Here is a 22,893-nt window from a genome sequence, read left to right on the forward strand (position 1 = left end):
TTCTGAAGCATTTGTAAGAGGCTAGCAACAAAGGGGATGACAGAGGATGAGATGGTTGGAAGGCATCATCGACTCAATAGACATGAGTTTGAGCAAGCTCCAGGAGATAGTAAAGGGAAGCCTGGCGTGCAACAGTGCATGGGGTCGCAAAGAGTCGGACACGACAGAGCGACTGAACAACAATCTCCTTTCCTATGTGTTGCTGGTGCACTCCAGAAGATGTGTGAGCTTCCCTGCCCATGCCCACGGCCCTCAGAAAGGACAGTGTGGGCAGAGACTTGGTCTGGCCTCTGTCCTTGGGACAGGATGACTGTGGGAAGGTTACTTCCATCATAGAGGACTGCTAGACAGGACTCTAGGCCATACTCAACAGCCGGACCTAATTCGGACAACAGAAGTAATACCTTGGCATGTCAGTGCCCTAATTTTTTCCTCCAAGTGTACTGCACATGTGCATTAAAGTCTTGTCCTATACACTGTCCCAAATAGTACTGATTATTTTCTTCTTCTTTCAGTTTCATTGGGATATAATTGACATACAGCAATGAATAAGTTTAAGTTATACAACATAATGGTCTGACTGACATACATCATTTCATGATGACCACAGTAAGTTTAATGACTGTCCATCATCTCATGTAGACTCAAAATAAACAAAATAGAAAGAAAATTTTTTTCCTGTAATGAGAACTCTTAGGATCCACTTTTTTAACAACTTTCGCAAAGAACATACAGCAGTGCTGAATCATATTTACATGTTGTACAGCCCTAGTACTTATTTATCTTATAGCTGGAAGTTTGTACTTTTTGATCACCTTCATCAAATCCTGCCCCCCACCCCCCACCCCTGCCTCTGGTAACCACAAATCCGTTCTCTTTTTTTATGAGCCTTTGTCTTTGAAACATAAATGGCCAATAACTCTGTGTTAGTTTCTAGCACACAAAGTAGTGATTCAGTATTTCTATACATTTCAGACTGATCACCAGTAAGTCTAGTTACAATCCTTTTAAAAAAAACATTTAGAGATAAAAATAGCCAGAATCAGAAAAAGTTTACTTTATTTTATTTCTCAAGTTGAAAGCTTTGAAAAATATGTGTTTTGAGTTTGGAGCTTTGCACTGGCAATTAAGAACAATAGTGTTTTTTTCACTTAATGCTTTGACTTGTTAAATAAGTCAGTAATTCAAACAAAAACTGTACTCTCAATACCTTCAGAAAAACCTTTCTTATAGTTCTTGGTGGGTATAATAAAACTAGCCAGAGTATCATTAAGTATTGTCATGTATATATTAAGTTCTAAATCCCAATTTTGATTTAAGCTTCTAGTACTCACTCAAGGAGGAGCCATGCAGAAGCGCACAGTTGGGACAGTGATACAGGTCAATGTCGACGGCATGATGTTCTTCTACTCCAACACAGCTAAGGTAGAGAAACATAAGGCCAATATGTAAATAAGGTAAAAATCTTTACTTAACTATAATAGATTGGTTAGAATCTAGCTAAGAAATGCACAACAATCTCACCAACACATTTTGAAGAGTACAGAAACACATGTAAGAATAAATTTTATTGTCTTCTCTGCATACTGGAGAAATGGCAACCCACTCCAGCACTCTTGCCTGGAAAATCCCACGGACAGAGGAGGCTGGCAGGCTACAGTCCATGGGGCAGCAAAGAGTCGGACACAAGTGAGCGACTTAACTTCACTTCTGCATGCTGGAGTGGGTAGCCTTTCCCTTCTCCAGGGGATCTTCCCAACCCAGGGATCGAACCCAGGTCTCCCACAGTGCAGGCAGATTCTTAACCAGCTGAGCCACCAGGGAAACCCAAGAATACTGGAGTGGGTAGCTGATCCCTTCTCCAGCGGATCTTTCCCACCCAGGAATCAAACTGGGGTCTCCTGCACTGCAGGCAGATTCTTTACCAGCTGAGCTACCAGGGAAGCCCCTTTTCTCTGCATATTTGCTGAATAATTGTGGGGGAGAATATACCCAAATACATGGGTAGTGATTCACTATTAGCAGCAGTAGAGACAGCACAGGTATAACATATTTATAACATAATAAGTATATTTTATTTTATAAATATATATTTTATTTATAATGTTATAAATAATTATAACATAAACCGTAAGACCCTCAACCATTATGTAAATGCTACCTGCTATGGACTCAATGTGTTTGTGTCCTTCCAAAATTCACATGCTGAAGCTGTAAACCCCGGTGTGACTATGTTTGGAGATAGGGTCTCTAAGGAAGTAATAAGGGTTCAGTGAGGTCATAAGGAGGGGGCCTTAATCCAATAGGATTACTGTCCTTTTAAGAAGCGACTCCAGAGAACTCACAAATCCTCTCTCTCTCTCTCCAGTTTCTTCTCTCTGCCTCCCTTTCCTGGGTAGATTAAAACACCACCTAACTGTAAAATATGGTCGTCATCAGCCAGGGTGGCTAGCAAATTTGGGTTAACGTCACTGACGTGGCAAGAGCACTGAGTCCTAAAAATTCTGCATTAGGTCTCATACCCCTAATTAACCAGTTAAATCAGTTTGAGGCATTGTATCTGGAATACTCTATTCCATGGAGTATAGAGCAGTAGCATTTAAATAAAGATTGAGGGAACTAGGAACTTGAAAAACTATATAGTGACATCTTGAACACAGGAGTAGTTCATCAATCAAAGACCACAGCAGCTTTGCTTACTTTCTAAGTAATTTATTAGGGTAAAGTTCTACATGTTTGTATTCCCCGAAAGTGTCAGAACAAAAACACAACCACAACTAGTACCTGAAAAAGAGCCAAAGCAGTACTAACACAGAATTTGGGGGTGTCAGTTGACAGGTGTTACAGTGGAAGAGAAAATCAGTGAAACGGATGGTGGTCACATTACTCAGAAGGCAGCAAAGAGAGTAAGATGACAGGAAATACAAACAAGAGTGTGAGAACCATGAAGGAGAGAATGAAAATGTAACATACATTTAACCAGAGCCTCAGAAGGTAAAGTAGAGAGAACAGGGGCAGAAGCAATACCATGAGCTAACAGCTACAAATTTGCAGAAATAATGAAAGACACTGATCTCCAGATTTAAGAAACCCAACATATCCCAAGCAGGATGGATAAAAAGTCAACTCACATCACAGTAAATCTGTACAAAACAAAATTTGGGAAATTTCAAAGCCATAAGAAGAAAAAAGCACAGATTACATGCAAGGATGAGAGACTTCTCAAAAGAAATAATGAAAACCGGAACACATTAGAATACCTTACATGTGTTTAAAGAAACAATCTGCTAACCTAAAATATCTATTAACTGAGCATTCAATACTCAGTTAAAATGTGTTTCAAGGAGGGGGAAAGAAAGAAGCTGTACAACCAAAACAGAGTTTAGCCCCAGCCAACCCACAGCAAAGAAAATGCCAATGTATGCACTTCTGGCAGAAGGAAGACGGTCACAGACAGGTCTGAGATGCAAGAAAAATGGAAAAGCCAAAAAAAGTAGAGCAATATCTCCGATTGAATATGTAGGCAAATCACAATCTATGAAACATACAAGGTTTGAACTGCAGAATTAAAAAAAAACATGACCTAATGAACATTTATAGAACCCTACACCCAACATCCATAGAACACACCCTTCCTCTCAAGCACACATGGACCGTTCTTAACAAGCAACCACACACTGGGCCACAGTCAGTTTTGCAGGTGTGAAATCAGAAATTCTCTGGCCACAGTTCAGTTAAGAGAGAAAGAAATGACAAAAAAGGTAACTGGAAAATCTTCATGTGTCTAGAAATTAAGAAATAATATTATAAATAAGCCAAGTAAAAAGATAAATCATAATGAAACTCTAAAAATTATTTTGAGCTGAACAGTAATGAAAATGCTACATAACAAAATTTGCCAAATGCAGAACCTGTAAACAGAAATATATAACCTTAAATATATGCATTACAGGAAAAAGGGGTTAAAATTAATGAAGTAATAAAATCTACCTCAAATAGTAACAAAAAGAATAACAAAATAAACCTTAAACACACAGACAGAAGGAAAACTAAAAGAACAGAATTGATGACACAGAAAACAAACATACAATAGAGCACTGTGGCCAAAAATTGATTCTTTGGAAAGACATAAAATTGTCAAACCTCTGGCAAGCTTATGAAAAATAAGATAAAACATAAATAACCAATGGTAAGAATAAAAAGAGGGAGAAAACTATAGATTCTATAGATACTAAATGTAAAAGAGGGTATTATGAATGATTTTATGCTAAAGGATTAGAAAATATAAGACAGGCAAACCTGAGTCACAAAGAAAAAATATTTGCATAGTCCTAAAATTGTTACTTCTAACATTAAAAAGTTATGCCCCCCTCAAAAAATTCCCAGGCCCAGATGGGTTCACAAGAAAGTTCTATTAAGTATTAAGGGAATAAATAATTCCAATACTATAAATTTGCACAAGCAAGTAGAAAAAAAGGACTTACTTTCTAACTCATTTTATGATAACACAACCTTGACATTAAAACTTAGAAAAGATGATACAAGAAAGAAAAACTATAAGCCACTCTCATTTGGAAATATCAAGTTTGGTTTATCTCAGGAATGCAAGGTGGTTTTAACACTAAAAAAAATTTAATCTGTGAAATTTGCCACATTAAACAGATTAAAAGAAAAACCCACATGACCGTTTAAAAAGGAGCAGGACAAGTATTTGATAAAACATTTATTTCTGACTAAAATGCAAACAAAATTCCTTAGAAAATTAAGACAAGGATACTTACTAAATCTATATTACTAATACTCACTAAAGGATTCTTATAAAACTCCTAAGCAAGTAACATGAAAGTAGTCTCGGAACTTCCCAAATAAATTAATAAATTTAAAAAAAATCAAATTAAACATAAAAATTAAATATCCCTAAACCAAGAAAGTTATTTCAGATCTTTAAGTAGATCTAAAAGGAACTACATACGTTTCCGTTTCCTCTCTCAGAAGGAAGGATAACTTCTCCCACTCCTCAGCCCCCATTAAAAAAATTCTACAGTCACTACGGTTTCCCTGATGGCTCAGACAGCAAAGAATCTGCCTGCAATGCAGGAGACCAGGGTTTGATTCCTGGGTCGGGAAGATCCCCTGGAGAAAGGAATGGCTTACCCACAGCAGTATTCTTGCCTGGAAAATTCCATGGACAGAGGAGCCTGGCAGGCTACATACAGTCCATGGGGTTGCAAAGAAGTCAGACATGACTGAGTGACTAACACTTTCACTTTTCTAAGTCCCTAAGCTTTAACAGATATGTTAAGAGCAAATGCAGTAGGACACATAAGATGCAGAACTCCGAAAGCAAACTTTCTAAGAATAACTTTCAAATCTCCTTCAGTCTCTCACAAAACCTTCCTTCATATACCAATCGCTCCATTTTCTCCTAATGGCAAAATGCTCAGTGTTTCTTAGACTGTTGTGAGTGTGTGTGTGGAGGGGGTGCCTTCCTGTGGAGGTGACAATCTGACCTTTGCTGACTAGCTTCCATCTACAGAACCGCCTCAGTGCCTTTTGGTAAGTGGGACAGTGACAACTTTAGCACTTTCTATTGTCTTAACCTTCTGAAATTGTTGCTTAGCTAGCTTTTTTGTGTGTGTGTGTGACACTTGACAAGAACAGAATTTAATTAATGACTAACCAGGATTCCCTGGGATCTGCCAAACATTCTTTTTTTTCCTCCTGCATAATGCTCCCATTTATATTCCCTCCTCTCAATGTCAGAAGAGTTGGAGGCCAAATTTTTAAAGATGTTCCTGCCAGCAGACTTCATTAGATATTCCTCTTGCTTCAAATCCTCTCCCCATTCCTCACCAAGCAATCTTACAGACTCTCCTTGGTGAAACTTCACTGGATCACCCCACAGAAAGTTCTGCAACACTTTATTCACACACATCTCCACTTCTGGATGTCTAATACTGAGCTGTTTTACATACCTTACTTCCTGACTTGAGCTCAGACTTCTCCCAGGATCACTTATAGTGACCTCTCAACAGGATGATCCCAGTAAATTTTTTATGATTATTAACTGTGCTGAAAACTTATTTGAAAATCGATCCATTGTGGCAAAGTTACATGCAAGTTAAAAAAAAAAATGTCCAGCTTGAATTTCTGAAGAATTTAGTATAGGAACTAAAGGCAACACAATCTGTAAAAAAAAAAGGGGGGGGGCGGGGGGGGGGAAACGATCTTTCAATGTATGAATTAGTAGATTTCTCATCTTTCCTTAGATAGTAGAAGGATGCAGTAATGAAATTCATTAATTCACAATTTTGCTTCATTGCAAGTTTTCACCTGTGTTTCAAAAGTTCACCCTTCTACCCAAAAGTAATTTTTACGACTTCTCCATAAAGGACTGAGTCATCCATTGTGCAAGCCCCAAAACCTCACAGTAATACCACCAAAGGGGCTGGGGAGTGGCCTTTGAGATGAAGTAACTCCAGGAATAGAGAGGGAGGTTTATAACCTGCTCGTCATATTTCCTTTCATGTAACTTTGGAGTCAGCCGAGGCCTTGGGACAGCTATAATCCAGGCAAGGACTACTCAGACCAGTTTCAAGCCACCAGAGAAATAGGGGTCAATTGGCTTGAGTGGGATGCATAGATTCTGGAATCAGGAAAACTGATTTGATTTCTAGCTCCAGTAGTTTTGACTTTGAGCAACTTTTTTAATTCCTCTGAGTAGGAGTTCCCCTAGGACTAAACAGGACAATGCAGGTAAATATGTAACGCATATGGCTTAGCATATAATAAGCAATGGTACAGTAAATACATTAATAAATAGCAACCATTAACATTATTATGCTTCTATTAGGTACTAATCACAGCTAATACAGGTCTGGGCTTATTACCTATGAGGTCTGAGCCCACACAGGAAACTTGGCCTTATGATTAGGCTTAATATTTTTTCCTTCAGTGATGTCTCTTCAGAGTACACGTTAGACACTCAAATGGCCATTCTTAAAGGGAAAAAGAAGATAATTCTTTTCCAATTTTTAATTACTTTTTGATGGTTGAGTTCTCTGGGGTCAATCTACCTATGTTAAAATCCTGGACTACTACCTATGTATGACTTCGGGTAACTTTGTCTGTTCTTTGTCTCACTGTAAGGATGGAGATGACAGTATCTCCCTCAAAGTTAAACAAATTAATTAAGTTAATAAACATAGAATGTTTAGAATGAAACTGTAGAACAATTGTTTTGAAGGTCCAAAAACCTTACTTTGTTTATTGATATTGGCTTAATAGGTTGACATTCCTGCTAAAACTATACTAGAATGCCAACAGCCATTTTCACATCTAAATTACATTTCATGCAGTTTTAACCCTAAGATACTTTATTATCAGGTATCAGCTAAAGCAAAAATTTATAATTTGCATGTATGAAATATTTTCACTGAAAATCAAACTGGTAATTTTTAATTAAATCTTTGATTCAGAAAAACCCAACGTCTGTTATTCTCTTGCTGACATTAAACTGTGTTCATAAAATTAAGTGCTTTTCCTTACACGTTGAGCATGACATTGAAGACTTTATTTTTGACACATCAAAGCTATTTACTGGCATATTATGTGCTTAACTATATTTAACAAGGATTTTGAATGAAGTGCATACTGAACCAAATTCTTTCAGTTCATAATAATCTCAGAAAAAATGTGACACTTTTCCTACCTCTAACAGTTGGCTCATCCTTCCAACCGTCCTAACGGCTTCCTGAGTTATTTCCAACCAGCTGACTCAGAACATTCAGGTTACCAAGGGTGAGGGAGGAAGACAACATAAAAAGGAATTGAATGGGGATTTCTTGGTGGTCCAGTGGCTAAAACTTCATGCTCCCGATGCAGTGGGCTGGGGTTTGATCCCTGGTCAGGGAACTATATCCCATGTGCTGCAATTAAGACCTGGTGCAGTCAAACAAATAAATAAAACTTTTTTTTTAAAGGAATTGAACAAAGAATATGACAGAAAAATAAGAGGGACTGAAGAACCAAGAGATGAGCTCACTGATACAAAACACCCTTCAAAAAGCTGAAAATCCTGTTGGTATGCTTCTAATAAAACTTGTTCCAGGATGAATGTGTGAAATATACACATCAAATATAATTGACATTACACTATTTACCTCTAGAGCACAGAAAAACATGCTTGTTCTGCTTGTCACTGCCTGACACCTGAGTACATAGAAGAGGCGATATAAATGGTAAATAGTTTAAAGGATCTTTGTGAAAGTGGCTTAGTCGTGTCTGACTGTTTGTGATCTGATGGACTATACAGTCCATGGAATTCTCCAGGACAGAATACTAGAGTGGACAGATCTAGAGGATCCCTCCTCCAAGGGATCTTCCCAACCCAGGGATAGAACCTACGTCTCCCGCATTTCGGGTGGATTCTTTACCAGCTGAGCCACAAGGGAAGCCCAAGAATACTGGAGTGGTAGACTATATCGTCTCTAGCGGATTTTTCCAACCCAGGAATCTTAACAGGGTCTCCTGCTTTGCAGGCGGATTCTTTACCAACTGAGCTATCAGAAAGAAAAGTACTATTATACTTTTCAAGGTACTGTAAGATTAAAATTGTTTATTTTTTGTGTTTAGTTTTTATGTACTATTTGTGTGAAAAGTATTATAAACATATTATAGTACAGTGCTGTGTAACCAACTGTGTTAGCTGGGTACCTAGGCTAACTTTATTGGACTTGCAAACAAACTGTACTTACGAGCCCGCTCTTGAAATGGAACCTGTATTTATGGGACTTACTATGCAGTTCTACTCTTTAGCAATCGACTTTGGCTTGTCCGGCTATGTGTGGGGTGTGTCTACAGTGACTAAGGAAAGCTATAATGCAAACAGTGCCCAGCAGATTTGCTATTTCACGGAGATAGACTATACTTCTATTTATAACCAGTGAAAGGGCAAATAAATGCCATCCCAAAATGAATATTATTTGAGAATTAAGTAAGAACTTTGTAAATCATCTCAGGGGAGAAAAAACTTGCCATGATGATAAAGGATAAACAGAAACAATTATATAAAGGTTTGCTTAGAAATGTCCGTAAGTTAATAACGGAAAGAATTAAGGACTATGCCATCAGTATATACATTACTGCCTTCGTATATGTTTTAATAATTAATTTAATGAGAAATTTAAACTCTACATCTGCAGCTATAGGATTAAAAAAAATCTTGATTTCATAAATGCATTTGTGTATTTTTGACTGATGATTTCTCAGTTCAGTTCAGTTGCTCAGTCGTGTCCAACTCTTTGCAACCCCATGGACTGCAGCACACCAGGCCTCCCTGTCCATCACCAACTCTCAAGAGTTTACTCAAACTCATGTCCGTTGAGTCAGTGATGCCATCCAACCATCTCATCCTCTGTCATCCCCTTCTCCTCCCACCTTCAATCCTTCCCAGCATCAGGGTCTTTTCAAATGAGTCAGTTCTTCACATCAGGTGGCCAGAGTATTGGAGTTTCAGCTTCAGCATCAGTCCTTCCAATGAACATTCAGGACTGATTTCCTTTAGGATTGACTGCTTTAATCTCCTTGCAGTCCAAGGGACTCTAAAGAGTCTTCTCCAACACCACAATTCAAAAGCATCAATTCTTTGGCACTCAGCTTTCTTCACAGTCCAACTCTCACATCCCAATAACTAAAGTAAAAAACATACAAAAATCTGTCCTAAAGCAATTTGAATTTAGAAGTACAAGAAATGTTTGCGGAGTTCAGTTCCTTACTGAGAAACCATGAGACTTAGGGAGTTAACATCTAAGAAAACTTTTTCTAAACCCATTTAACACTCTAGTCTATCTGCGGGCTCCAAACCTGGCTATGCATTAGAATCTCCTGTGGAGCTTTTACAGGCTGTGTGAGGCAGCCTTTCAAAAGAATGAGGCAGATCTGCAAGAAAGGATATGGAAAGATCTGCAGGACATGCTGGAAAGCAACAAAAGCCGGGTGCCAAAGAGTATGCCCCCACCCACCCATGCCTGCATGCCTGCAAATGCAGAGTATAATGTGTGGAACCATCTGCAAAAAAAAAACGTGTAAGAGAAAGAAAACTGAATGGATACAGAATGGAAGGGAGGGACAATTGCTTTCACCATACAACTTTCTACTGTGGTTTTTTAAAATTATTGTTTTTGTTTTGCTTTGATAGGAAAGTAGGATATATTGGCGGGCATGCGTAAGGAGAGGACAGTGCCAGGCTCTCATGAGCGCGGGGCCCACCATTTGTCCAGGGGAACATGAGCAGGGATATATTTGACTCCACAGCCACCCTGGATGGGCCGCTTTTCTATCATGTTTTCAAATTCATCAGCATCAAACTTAGTAAATCTCCACTTCTTGGAGATGTGGATCTTCTGGCAGCCAGGGAACTTGAACTTGGCCCTAGGGAGGGCCTTAATCACACGCTCCTTGCTCCGCAGCTTGGTGCAGATGGACAATGTGACTTGGCCGATGTCGCCCCTGGCCGCTGTGCACACCTGTCTGGAGCCCACTAGCTCCAGCACAGCATAGCATCTTGTTCGTGTGGATAACGTGGAAGGCGTGGAGCCACATGGATGTGAAAGTCATCTTTGCCACTGCTTTTCACCATGTACAAATACGGGCACTTGTTGGCACAAATACAGGCAGCCTCCAGGGCTTCAGAGGAGAGTGGCTCCTACACATCTGACACTGTGTGGCCACAGGGTGGGAACTCAGCTTCTTTTGGCTTCTTCTGCCCCAGGTCAAAGATGCGGATCTTGGCATCAGGGATACACCTCGACCAGAAGCCAGACTTTGAATAGAGCTTGTTCTTACAGTACAGGTAACACCAGGAGGGGTGGCAGTCATGGTGACATCAGGATCTTCAGTGAAAAGAGATGTTTTTTTTAAAAGAAAAAAATACATTCTTGAGCCCCACCTTAGATCTACAGGGAAAAGTTAATGGGTGGTACCTAATAATCTTCATTTTTAACAAGCTCCCAGGCAATTCTTTTGCTCAGTAGAGAAATGGCGGTTAGGGAACTATTGATCCAAAGCCCTAGCAGAGAGGCTAGGGCAATGCCTTATTCACAGCTGTTTCCTGTGAAAACTCTGTTACTCCAATTAGGCTTCATATTTCTTAAAGATATGAGTAATGAGATCCAACCAGTCCATTCTAAAGGAGATCAGTCCTGGGTGTTCAATGGTAGGACTGATGTTGAAGCTGAAACTCCAATACTTTGGTCACCTCATGTGAAGAGCTGACTCATTTGAAAAGATCCTGATGCTGGGAAAGATTGAGGGCAGGAGGAGAAGGGGACAACAGAGAATGAGATGGTTGGATGGCATCACCAACTCAATAGACATGGGTTTGGGTGGACTCTGGGTGTTTGTGATGGACAGGGAGGCCTGGTGTGCTGTGGTTCATGGGGTCACAGAGAGTCGGACACGACTGAGTGACTGAACTGGACTGAATAGTTGCTTCCCTTGTGGCTCAACTGGTAAAGAATTCGCCTGCAATGTGGGAGACCTGGTTTCGATCCCTGGGTTGGGAAGAAACCCTGGAGAAGGGAAAGGCTACCCACTTCAGTATTCTGGCCTGGAGAATCCCATGGACTGTATAGTCCATGGGGTTGCAAAGAGTTGGACACGACTGAGCAACTTTCACCTCACTTCACTTGACTGCTGCTGCTGCTAAGTCACTTCAGTCATGTCCGACTCTGTGCGACCCCATAGACAGCAGCCCACCAGGCTCCCCCGTCCCTGGGATTCTCCAGGCAAGAACACTGGAGTGGGTTGCCATTTCCTTCTACAATGCATGAAAGTGAAAAATCAAAGTGAAATCACTCAGTCGTGTCCAACTCCCAGTGACCCCATGGACTGCAGCCTACCAGGCTACTCTGTCCATGGGATTCTCCAGGCAAGAGTACTGCAGAGGGTTGCCATTACCTTCTCCACCACTAATAACTTAGAATTTCCTATTCTCTGATCTACCTAAAGCTGACTATACAGTAGATGCTCAAAGAATATTTACTGATTGACAGAAAGCAGAAATTCCAAGCACATTAGAGAGGCATTAGTTTGGGCTACTATCCTGGCCAATATTCTACCATACTCAAATTAAATGTGAATTTTGCAGATAGAAAGGGGTAGAAAATGGATGTGACAGGGGAAAAATTAATAACAGATGACTTTTTCTTTCAAGATCTTATTTTGAAATGTCCATACTTTTTGTTAATGAAAAATAATGTAGTATTACTCAATGTTCAAATTTAGTCATAGGTATTTATAACCCTATTGTGCAAAAAAGGATCTCTGTTCTTTACAGATTTATATATTATGTCCATTTACTCTGCTCTCCTTTCTTGTAGCTTCTAAGTGTCCCTATCTTAATTTTCCAAGTGGGGTTATCTACTAGAAGAATACATAGATTAAAAAGATTACAGGTTGAAACAGACTTTTAAAAGATGAACCAATAGCCCAGCTCACAGTTCTATTGTCCACTGTGAGCATGGGAAGGAAAGCTATGTGTTCTAGGGTCTAATGACATCTACAAAAAATTTAATGTATACAGGGCTAAGAAATCACACCCTGGGGTAAAATACAACAGCAAGTCATAAACTTTTATATTGAGGACACTTCAGGGATGAGTCAGCTACAAAGGACAGGAATCAAGTCAAGCAGATCTAGTGCCCTAGTAACCTTTCTCCTCTTGTAACAGTCTTCAGTGCCCAAACCTAAGGGAAGAGACAACATGCCGAGCCCAGCCAAGAGAAAGGATTCATCTTAGAGAACTTCCTGTTGGAACAGAAACTAAAGTTTCTGGGAGGTCTACTCAACACCCTTAGCAGGCTTTTTCATTCTCAATGAAGGATGAGTTAGAGTAGAGGTTTGGATCATAGAAACCTTGACATAATCCTTAACAAATATCCCTACAGCAAGATTTCAAAGAACTTCAACAAAATTACAAATCAGAAGTACTCAACAAAAGTAAAATGGGTAGTGCTAATTGTCCAGAAAAGTCAGCAGCAAATAGTGCACCATACTATTTCAAAACACACCGTAAGGGCAAAGTGTAAAGTGTATAATATGCAAGGATTTTTACCTATTAGATCCATTCTGAAGAAAATGTATAAGTTCCTCAAAGTTCATTTTGTAATTTTTCTTTATTTCCACTAGAGGTCAGATGATAGATGACTGGCAAATACGAGAAAAATCCAGGCAGTCCTTGCTTTGCATGGTAGTGTGGGACCATAAAAATACTTACACAAGTTGAAACCACACAAAGCTATCTTAGTTATCATTGGGAAAATCACAACTGTCCCCTGAGCTTCAAAAATGTTTGTGAAAACATTTAAAACTCTCTTACTGTTAATTGTCATGTATAGAGAAATGAAAAATCAGTAAAACATTTATTTAGTACACTGTAATTTAAAATATGATGCTATTAAGTGTACCTTCACTAAGTTCTTCTGGCTGCACATCAAAGAGCCTCTCAAACGGCAGCAATGTCAACACTCTCACCATCAGTTACTCATTTTACTGTTTCATTTATGCTCAATTTAAATTTCACTTCCAGAAACATCACTTTTTGTTCTTTGCTGGACTTTCGTCTTTATTGACCACTTCCCTCTTTTGATCACCCAGCTTTGCATGATAAGATGGGTAAGATGTCGGGTTTATCGGTGGGAAAGCAGGATGCAGCACGACATCCTTTCCTGTCTGTGTGTGAGCTGAAGGATCGATGCCCAGCTGTCACTGACATACTGACTTGCTGACCTGCAAACTGAGGAGCTAGCAGCAAACTCTGTACTTTATTTGCACAGTTAATATATCATGGCGGCCAAAATTTGAATCGTGTTATTCGGGGACTGGTATTTAACTAAACCATGGTGATACAGTGATATAAGGAGAAATATATATTTGGTCTTCCTTCCTGGTTCCTCGCACAACAGTACCTAAAACCTTTGTAAAGTTCCTGAGTGACAGAGGAGCATCTTTGTTATTCACAACAAGCCCCTCTCGACACACTTGAGTTTATGGTAATACAGTGACTCTGGACAGGCCCATGGATAGCTTCACGATGGTCAAGTTGCCCCCAGAACCAACTGTGTGATTAGAGATTTAGAGCTTTCAGCCCATGTCCAACCTTCAAGGAAGGGAGAGAAGTTGGAAATTAAAAAAAAAAAAAAATCACCAATGGCAAATGATTTAATCTATCATGTCTACGTAGTGAAGCTTCTATAAAAACCCTACCCAAAGGGTTTGGAGTGCTTCGGGGTTGGTGAATGCATTCAGGGGCCAGAAGAGTGGCATATCCCCAACTCCAAAGGGACGGAAGCATGTGGGACCCTTAGGGACCTTGCCCTATGTACCTCTTCACCTGGTTATTCATTTATAACCTTTATAATATCTTTTATAATTATATAAAGGATAGTGCAAAGGAAAGTGCTTCCCTGGGTTCTGTGAGCCATCAGAGCAAATTATCAAACCTAAACAGGGAGTCGTGGAAACCCCATTTGCAGCAAATTCAGACAGAAATGGACGTAACCCATGAATTCACTATTTGTGATTGCTGTCTGAAGTAGGGGGGACGGATTAGTTGAACTGAGCCCTTAACCTGTGGTGGTGATGTTATATAGTTGCTAAGTCATGTCCAACTCTCTGCAACCCCATGGACTGTAGCTTACCATGCTGCTCTGTCCATGGAATTGTCCAGGCAAGAATAACGGCGTGCGTTGCCATTTCCTTCTCGGATGGCATCTTCCCGACCCAACGATCAAACCCGTGTCTCCTGCATTGGCAGGCAGATTCTTTACCACTGAGCCACCAGGGAAGACCCCAAAATATGGAACATTTCACAGTTAACCTGTGAGGTCTACTCTAACTCGAGGTAATCACTATCAGAGTTGAATTAAATTGTAGGACACCCAGTTGGTGTCTACAGAGAACTGAGTGTAGAAAACCCACACATTTGGTATCAGAAGTGCTATAACCAGAGAAACAGTTTTCCTTTGCATGGTGACTGAAATCTGTGCAAATCAGAACCACACAAAGTACGGACTGCCTATACAGCATTCTCTAAAACAGTATTTCTGAAACCATCCCACAGAAGTTAAGGTTACACACATAAAGATTCCACAGTCAAATAAGACTAGGGAGGTGCTGGGCTGAGATCAAATCACTTTGTTTACCAGCAAAATGCCTTGGAGGATTCAACCAGTTGATGTGCACATTGCATTTCCCAGATGAGGATCAAGATGGTGCTATTATTTCCCACCTTAGGAATGTGTTATAGAAGTTAATGTTCAGACTCACCAGCTGTAAATATTTACTACAAACTTAATGTTTTATAATTACAATTGTTATAGTTTAAATTTACAATTTTTTTAATTTACAATTTTTACAATTGGTACAAAGTACTGGTATATTCAATGTTTAGTAAAACCACTCCTTTAACACAGGATACCAAATTAGCAACAGCAGTACCAATCACTTACAGCATACAGTATTGGAAAACATATGAGCAAGAAAAGTCAGTAACTAATAACACACTAAAACTTTTGAAACCTATCTCTGTCTCTCTCTTTTTTTGCACTGGGGATCCAGTAGTGGCTCAGAGAGTAAAGAATCTGCCCGTAATGAGGGAGGACCTGGGTTCGATCCCTAGGTTGGGAAGATCCCCTGGAGGAGGGCCTGGCAACCCACTCCAGTATTCTTGCCTGGAGAATCCCCATGGACAGAGGAGCCTGGCGGGCTACGGTCTGTGGTCGCAAAGAGTCAGACATGACTGAGAGACTGGGCGAATCACCGCACAGGGGACCCTAGTTCCCGATCAGGGATCCTGGAACTCATGACCCCTGCAGTGGAAACTGGGAGTCTAAACCACTGGACAGCCAGGAAAGTCACTAAAACTATCCTTTTCACCTTAAAAGAAACTTATCGAGACGTGTGTCTCATATTTCCCTTATCACAATATAATTGTGTGTGTCCTCAGTCGCTCAGTTGTGTCAGACTCTTTGTGACCCCATCACGATGTAATTAACAAATATTGATAGGGCACTTCCTAGGCTCAAGCCTAAAAGCTGTACCCTTACCTTAAAGAGCTGACAATTTTATCAAAATACACAAGAAGAAGCAAGATACACCATATCGCTATGCCAGGCGTCTGATTTTCTTCTGGGCAAAATTACCTATGAGCCAGGACCACCCTTCTCCACAGAGCTTCTTTCCTAGGGTTAGGAATTCAAAGCTACCATCCAGCATTGTGAGCTCTCTGACCTCAAAATGATAACCCTGCCTGCCAAGCCTGTTTAGGTGATATCTGCAAAGTTCCTTCTGCGTTGCTTGACTCCATTCCTGGCTAGGCCCATCCAGCTGTCACCAATGTATCAGAATGAGAATGGGCAATTTAAGAAGACCTCTTACTGAATTCCCCATCAAAATCTTGACGTTTTTCTCTAGGTAAGAAAACAAAATCAGAAGCAACAACAGGAACCAGTTAAAAGAAGATAAGAGATAGCAGGAAAAACATATATCAAGGAAGGAGATGAACACTGTTAAATAAATGCCCATCTGACCTGTGGCAATATAGCGCACAAACTGAACAACACAATGCTCTCTCACAGAGCAGAGAGTAACTTAGGCCCATGATGGTGAGACATTAAAATTAAGTGGTACAGTATTCTATCAAGAAGAGCATAGCATATTACGAAAATCCTTCTAAAAATAGTTGACACATAAAGAATTTTAACTCCTGAGTAACTTTTCTGAGGATACTCAGCCACATTTCACAAGTAGAACCTTGGGGGAAATCTTGTTTAAGTAGTCTATAACACTTCCCAAAGATGGCAATGCCATTGCTAGTTTATTATATGCTACTTAATCTGTAAAATGTTAACACTTCATTGCAGTTGTTCCCAGGTTAAAGGTTACCTATTACTATGACATGTTTCTAGCACTTTAAAAAGTAGGGATTCAAAAGGAATAAAGGGAGAAATAAATTAAAACAGTTTCAAATTAAAATCATATCACACAGAAACTCCAAGTCAAGGCATCTTTCTAAGGTAGTAGGACCAGAAAATTATTCTGTGAAGTAAGCGAGCAACTTTCACATTCTACTTTGGTAGTCGTGGTCCCAAAATATCTGCACAGACATAAGTAAATGAAACACTCTTATTATACAGGCATAATATTGTATATTATTATATAATGCATATAATAGACTGTCATGCTATTAATAAGTGGAATCCAAACTCTACTTTTGAATCCAGTTATCTTTCAACCATTTACTTATGATCGATCACTCTTCAATCAACAAATTTCAACCCACTGAGGTTGGAGTGTCCCAGAAGCAGATCGTGACACACAAATCTGAGTGGGGTGTCCATAGGGGAGGTCATCTCTGGAAGCACTGGCCGGCGAATGGAAAGGGGGGACAGGGAAGGGGAGGAGGCCACAGTGGGCACCTTCAGGAGCATTTACCCCTTTGGGGACACCTGGAAGACAAATCCATGCAGAAGGGGCTTCAGGTGGTCCCAGCAGTGGATGAGGTAGCTAAGGTATTTATCCACTGTCTCCCAGTCAACAAAGGTTGAGGGCTATCCAGAGGCATTAACTGCCTAGAATTCTCAGCCTGCTTCAACTGGTAAGCTGCTGAGCACCTGGAGCCAGAAAAAGCCCTCAGGTCAATTCTCAGGTGCTTTCAACAAGAAGGTATTCCAGACATAGTGACGGAGACAAAGACAGAGATGATGATGTCATTCAATTGTGTCTGACTCTTTGCAACCCCACGGACTGCGGCACACCAGGCTTCCCGGTCTTTCACTATCTCCCAAACTCTGGGAGAGACAGAGATGGAAATTCAGAAGCCAGGGGAGATGGGTGGGGTTCAGGAGAGCCTGCTACCTGGGTGGACTGTAGTCGAGCCAAACTAATGTGCAGCAATACTGAATTTGTTTACTCTTTGTACATATACACATGCTCATCTTAACATTCACTATGTTCTTCATCCTTCTGTCCATTATTCCTCCATTCTCTCTGTGACGAATAATACATAAAATACATATAATGGGTGTGGAGAAAAGGGAACCCTCCTACACTGTTGGTGGGAATGCAAACTAGTACAGCCACTATGGAGAACAGTGGGCAGATTTCTTAAAAAACGTAATAGAACTGCCATATGACCCAGCAATCCCACTCCTGGGCATACACACCAAGGAAACCAGAACTGAAAGAGACACGTGTACCCCAATGTTCACTGCAGCACTGTTTACAATAGCCAGGGCATGGGAGCAACCTAGATGCCCATCAGCAGATGAATGGATAAAGAAGTTGTGGTACATATATACAATGGAATATTACTCAGCTATAAAAAGGAACACATTTGAGTCAGTTCTGATGAGGTGGATGAAACTGGAGCCTATTATACAGAGTGAAATCAGTCAGAAAGAGAAACACAAATACTGTATATTAACATGTATATATGGAATTTAGAAAGACACTAACAACAATACCATATGCAAGGCAGCAAAAGACGCACAGATGTAAAGAACAGACTTTAGGACTATGTCAGAGAAGGCAAGGGGGTATGATTTGAGAGAACAGCATTGAAACATGTACATTATCATATGTAAAACAGATGACCAGTGCAAGTTCCATGCATGAAGCAGGGCACTCAAAGCCGGTGCTCTGGAAAAACCCAGAGGGATGGGGTGGGGAGGGAGGTGGGAGGGGGTTCAGGATGGGGGGACACATGGCTGATTCATGTCAATGTATGGCAAAAACCATCACAATATTCTAATTACCCTCCAACTAAAGTAATTAATTTTAAAAATAAAGGCATATGCTACACACACACAAAAATACATATGATAAAGTTATTATACATAAATAGGTACAGACTAAGTAAATAATATTAATAATGTTGCCAATTAATAAGTAATATTTAATACTTAATTTCTGAACAAAGATTAAGGACAAAGTTGTCCAACTTGATGAGGAAATCCAAAACTGATTTGTGCATATGGGAACTCAGCAACACTCCAGAGGGAGAAATAACCATTCCTACCAGTTTCAGAAACACACATAAAGTTGATGGGTTGTAAAGATCTGTTCTGTCCCACCTCTGAGAGCAGCCTCAGCTCTGGGCCTGCTACCATGAATCCCTTGTGAGACAGGATATGATGCAGAAGAAATGAGACAGGGAGCAGACGGAAGGAGGGCAATCATCTTTTAGACAAAAGGGATTAAAATATTTTAGCTATTTTAAGAGAAGTTCCACAGAGAAAGTAGCACTTCAGGAACTATTTTTGAATGAAGAAAAGACATTATGGTGATGACCAGGGAATTTCCAGAGATTTTTTTTTTCCTGCTGAAGAAGGAAAGTGTTGTGCTATACTTATATATCTGTGGTGAGGGCTGGGGGTTGGGGGGATGGCTAGAGGGAGGGTAAACACTAAGGAAAGGAGGGGCGGGGGCTACTCTGAGAATGAGGAAGGAAAACAAAGAAAGCTAGGACAAGGCAGAAGAGATGAGATCACGCAGCGACAGCAAGAGGCAGAAATAAAATGAAGAGGGATTTCTGCAGGAGGAGGTACAAGCTGTATTAGTTTATTCGTTTGTACGCCCCAGTACATGAGTAAAACAGGCACTTGACACGATCTGCTTTCCTTCTATCAAGCGATGAACTCACAGTGTAAAACGAACCCAAATGCCTTCTGTGGCTCAACTACTCACTCATTCAAAGCACCCTCAGGACGCTGGAAACACAGCAATGATAAAAGCAACAAACCAAGTGCCTACACTCTTGAGGCTTACATTTTACTGGAAGGAGATAGACAGAAATGACGCTGGTACAGCCCGAAGGAGCAGTGGCAGGGGACGATGCCGGACGGACAGTTGGGGACAATCTGCTGGGTCTTACAGGCCACAGGAAGGCTTCCGCTCTGAGTGGGATTCCAGCAGAGGAGTCACAGGATCCGACGCTTTAAAAGTACTACTCTGGTTGCTGTGTTGGCAGGAGGAGGACTAGTTAGGCAGCTACTGCAACAATCTCAATTTATATAGGAGAGGGAAGTGAAACGATGAGAAGCAGTGAGATTCTGAAGGTGAGCCAACAGGATTTTGCTGAAAATTTAGCGCAGATTACACGAGAAGAAAAGTGAAAGTGTTAGTCGCTCAGTCAAGTCTGACTCTGAGACCCCGTGGACTGTAGCCAGTCTCCTCTGTCCATGAGATTCTCCAGGCAAGAATACTGGAGTGGGTTGCCATTCCCTTCTTCAGAGAAGAAGCGAGGGTGACTCCAAAGATTCTTGCCCAAAGGAACTGCCATTAACTGAGATGAAGAGGACTGTGGGAAGAGTGGGGCTGACTGGGAAGCCAGATCTGGAGTTTGACTTTAGACACACTAGAGGATCGGATGCTTACTATTCATCCAAGTAGAGATACTAAGTTGGCAATTACATATTTAAGATGAGAGCTCAGGGAAGAGGTCTACAAAGGTGATAAAAATTGAGGGATCACCCACACACAGATGAAAGCTGAAGTGGTGAGACCAGATAAATGTCAAAAAAAGAGAACTACTGAGGAATGAACCCTGCGGCACCCAGTGACCAAAGACCAGGGAGATAAGAAGGAACTGCAATGAGGACTGAGGATGAGGAGAAGGAAGGAAGGGTGAAGCACGGGAACTATCAGTATAGGGATCTTCTAGAAGCCAAGTAAGGTGAAACTCACCCATAACTTTGAAAAGAACTGCTCCAACGGTGTAGCAAAGATGAAAGTCCCACTGGACTAGGTTCAGAGAGAATGGACCTCAACTAAATAGAGATGGGAAGGAAAACCACAACTGGAGGCAGCAAATACAGACAATCCTTCTGGTGAATTTTACTACAAAGGGAGAAAAGAAATGAGGCTGCAACTGAAGGATGAATGTCAGATCAATAATTTTTTTAATGAAGTTAAATCTTATTTGCACACTAATGGGGGGGAAATGATACTAGGGAAGGGGGTAACTGCTGGGGTCAAGTCCTTGAATCAGGGAAAGGAGATGGGATCTTCTACAACGAATACACCTACAGATAATCTCCAATGACTTAGCAGTTTCCTTTTCTTTCTGAAATTACATTTCCAGAAAATTTCCTATTTCTGAAAATACATCTCTCCAACTAAAGCAAACTTTGGCTCACATACAAATGGTTGAATGTGAGATGTGTAGCACTGACACTTCAAAAACAGTGACTAGAATAAAAAATGTCTGAAGGGGAAAATGTCATTTATTTGAAGAATATATACTATTTTGACAAAACAGATAAACTACTTTTCATAATTTAAGGATCCCTTCTTTCTGTGGGTGTGTACAAACCCTTTAACTACATTTTATTAATCTACTTCAAGGTCTACCGAAGTGTACCGTTATGCATACTTGAATGAATAGATTTCAAGCAGGCTTGAAGTCTGCTAGAAAGATGGCCCGCCTGAGCAGCTGATCTACAAGTCATCCAATCTTGCCATAAATGCTGAGGAACGTGCTGAGGCTGTGAGTAGTTACACTGCTGGGCAGGCAAGGTCACCATTAAAACAGAGGAACCCAGAGGACCCTAGCACGGTCAACACCGTGAGAATGGCTGAACCTGATGGGATCCAGTTCCTGGATGGCACTGTCATTGGCAACAGGACATCAGTATGAGAACTGAAGACCAGGTTAGGTTGTCCTGCCAATGGGACAAATTCTGCAGAGCCTTCCGCTTTACAGAGCCATTCTCATTTGGTTAAATTCTTCAATCCTTTACTTCTATAAGCAAAACCTGTATCCTTTACCTGTCTGTATTATCCTTTCGGCAATCACCATCACCCTTCTGACAATCTTACACATAAACATTTTAGATGATAACACCTCTTTATCTCAATAAATATATCTTTTCTCACAAATATTAAAATATGTCGTAAGCACTGCAAACACAGGATTTAACAGATACCACTGTTTAGGACAAAATTAAATTTAAAAAACCAAAATCCATTTAAAGTGGTTTTAAGGAAAAACATTAAGTAAACAGTACAAGTGCCACGCAGATGCGGCAGAAACCATGATGGTGGTCAATGAAAGCTTGAAATGCGACAGTGGTAATGAAACCAAAAATCACTGATGTGGTGAAGAGAGACGAAAAATCATGCATATCTTAACATCACTTGATCCTTAAGTTCTAAAAAACTTGTACCACAATCCTTCTCTGTCCTGTCCAAAGAAACAGAGAACTTCTCAAAACACCAAAACCAGTGAATGCATCGTGCAGCAGCCCTGCAGCAAGGACAAGGCTGAAAACAAAGCACCGTGCAACTGGCAGGAGGTAGGTGGAGAGAGCCACTGGGAGACACTCCTGAAGGGACAGGCAGCCCCCAGCGAGGCGATCCTGGGGGAGAGGGGTGTGTGCAAGACTGTGGAGCTTCCAAAGGCTAATAATGTCCAACAAGGGCTTCAAGGAATGAGAACCCAAGCTCAGGGCAGGGAATCTGAGCTCTCCTCCCACAAGGGAAGAGTAGATAAGAGGAAAATAAGGCAGACAGGGTCCAGTGCTGACTGCTTGGCATCTGGATGGCTGGAAAAGTGGGCATGAGGAGAGAAGTCCCTGAATCAAACAGAAGGGACTCTGCTCTCCCCGTAACCATGGCATCGAAGGAAATGTTGATCCTCCGATATGCAGAAAATAAGGACAGGCCAGCAAAAAAAAAGGAAAGTGACTTCAAGAACCAGACACACAGAAAGCCGGCCTTAAAATAGGAAGAATGTAAGAGGAATATGAGTCAGACCTGTGACAAGTTAAATTAAGTAAAAAAGCTCCAATTCCTCTAATCTGCAGACAGCTTATATCCTAAGGTTCCTTCATG

At 40.6% G+C, this 22,893-nt stretch overlaps 1 protein-coding gene and 1 pseudogene across 1 annotated transcript in view; both read right to left on the reverse strand.

Moving 5' to 3' along the window:
- KDM7A (lysine demethylase 7A) overlaps window positions 1-22,893 on the reverse strand; it is a 75,294-nt gene that overhangs the window by 40,671 nt on the left and 11,730 nt on the right. Inside the window, exon 2 of the mRNA XM_043871604.1 lies at window positions 1,335-1,420. Within this exon, the coding sequence (XP_043727539.1) occupies window positions 1,335-1,420 (86 nt within the window). The remainder of the gene's footprint in view (window positions 1-1,334; window positions 1,421-22,893) is intronic.
- On the reverse strand, window positions 9,661-10,879 carry LOC122673754 (annotated as a pseudogene).

Source organism: Cervus elaphus, chromosome 18 (assembly GCF_910594005.1).
Source record: "Cervus elaphus chromosome 18, mCerEla1.1, whole genome shotgun sequence".
Lineage (NCBI taxonomy): Eukaryota > Metazoa > Chordata > Mammalia > Artiodactyla > Cervidae > Cervus > Cervus elaphus.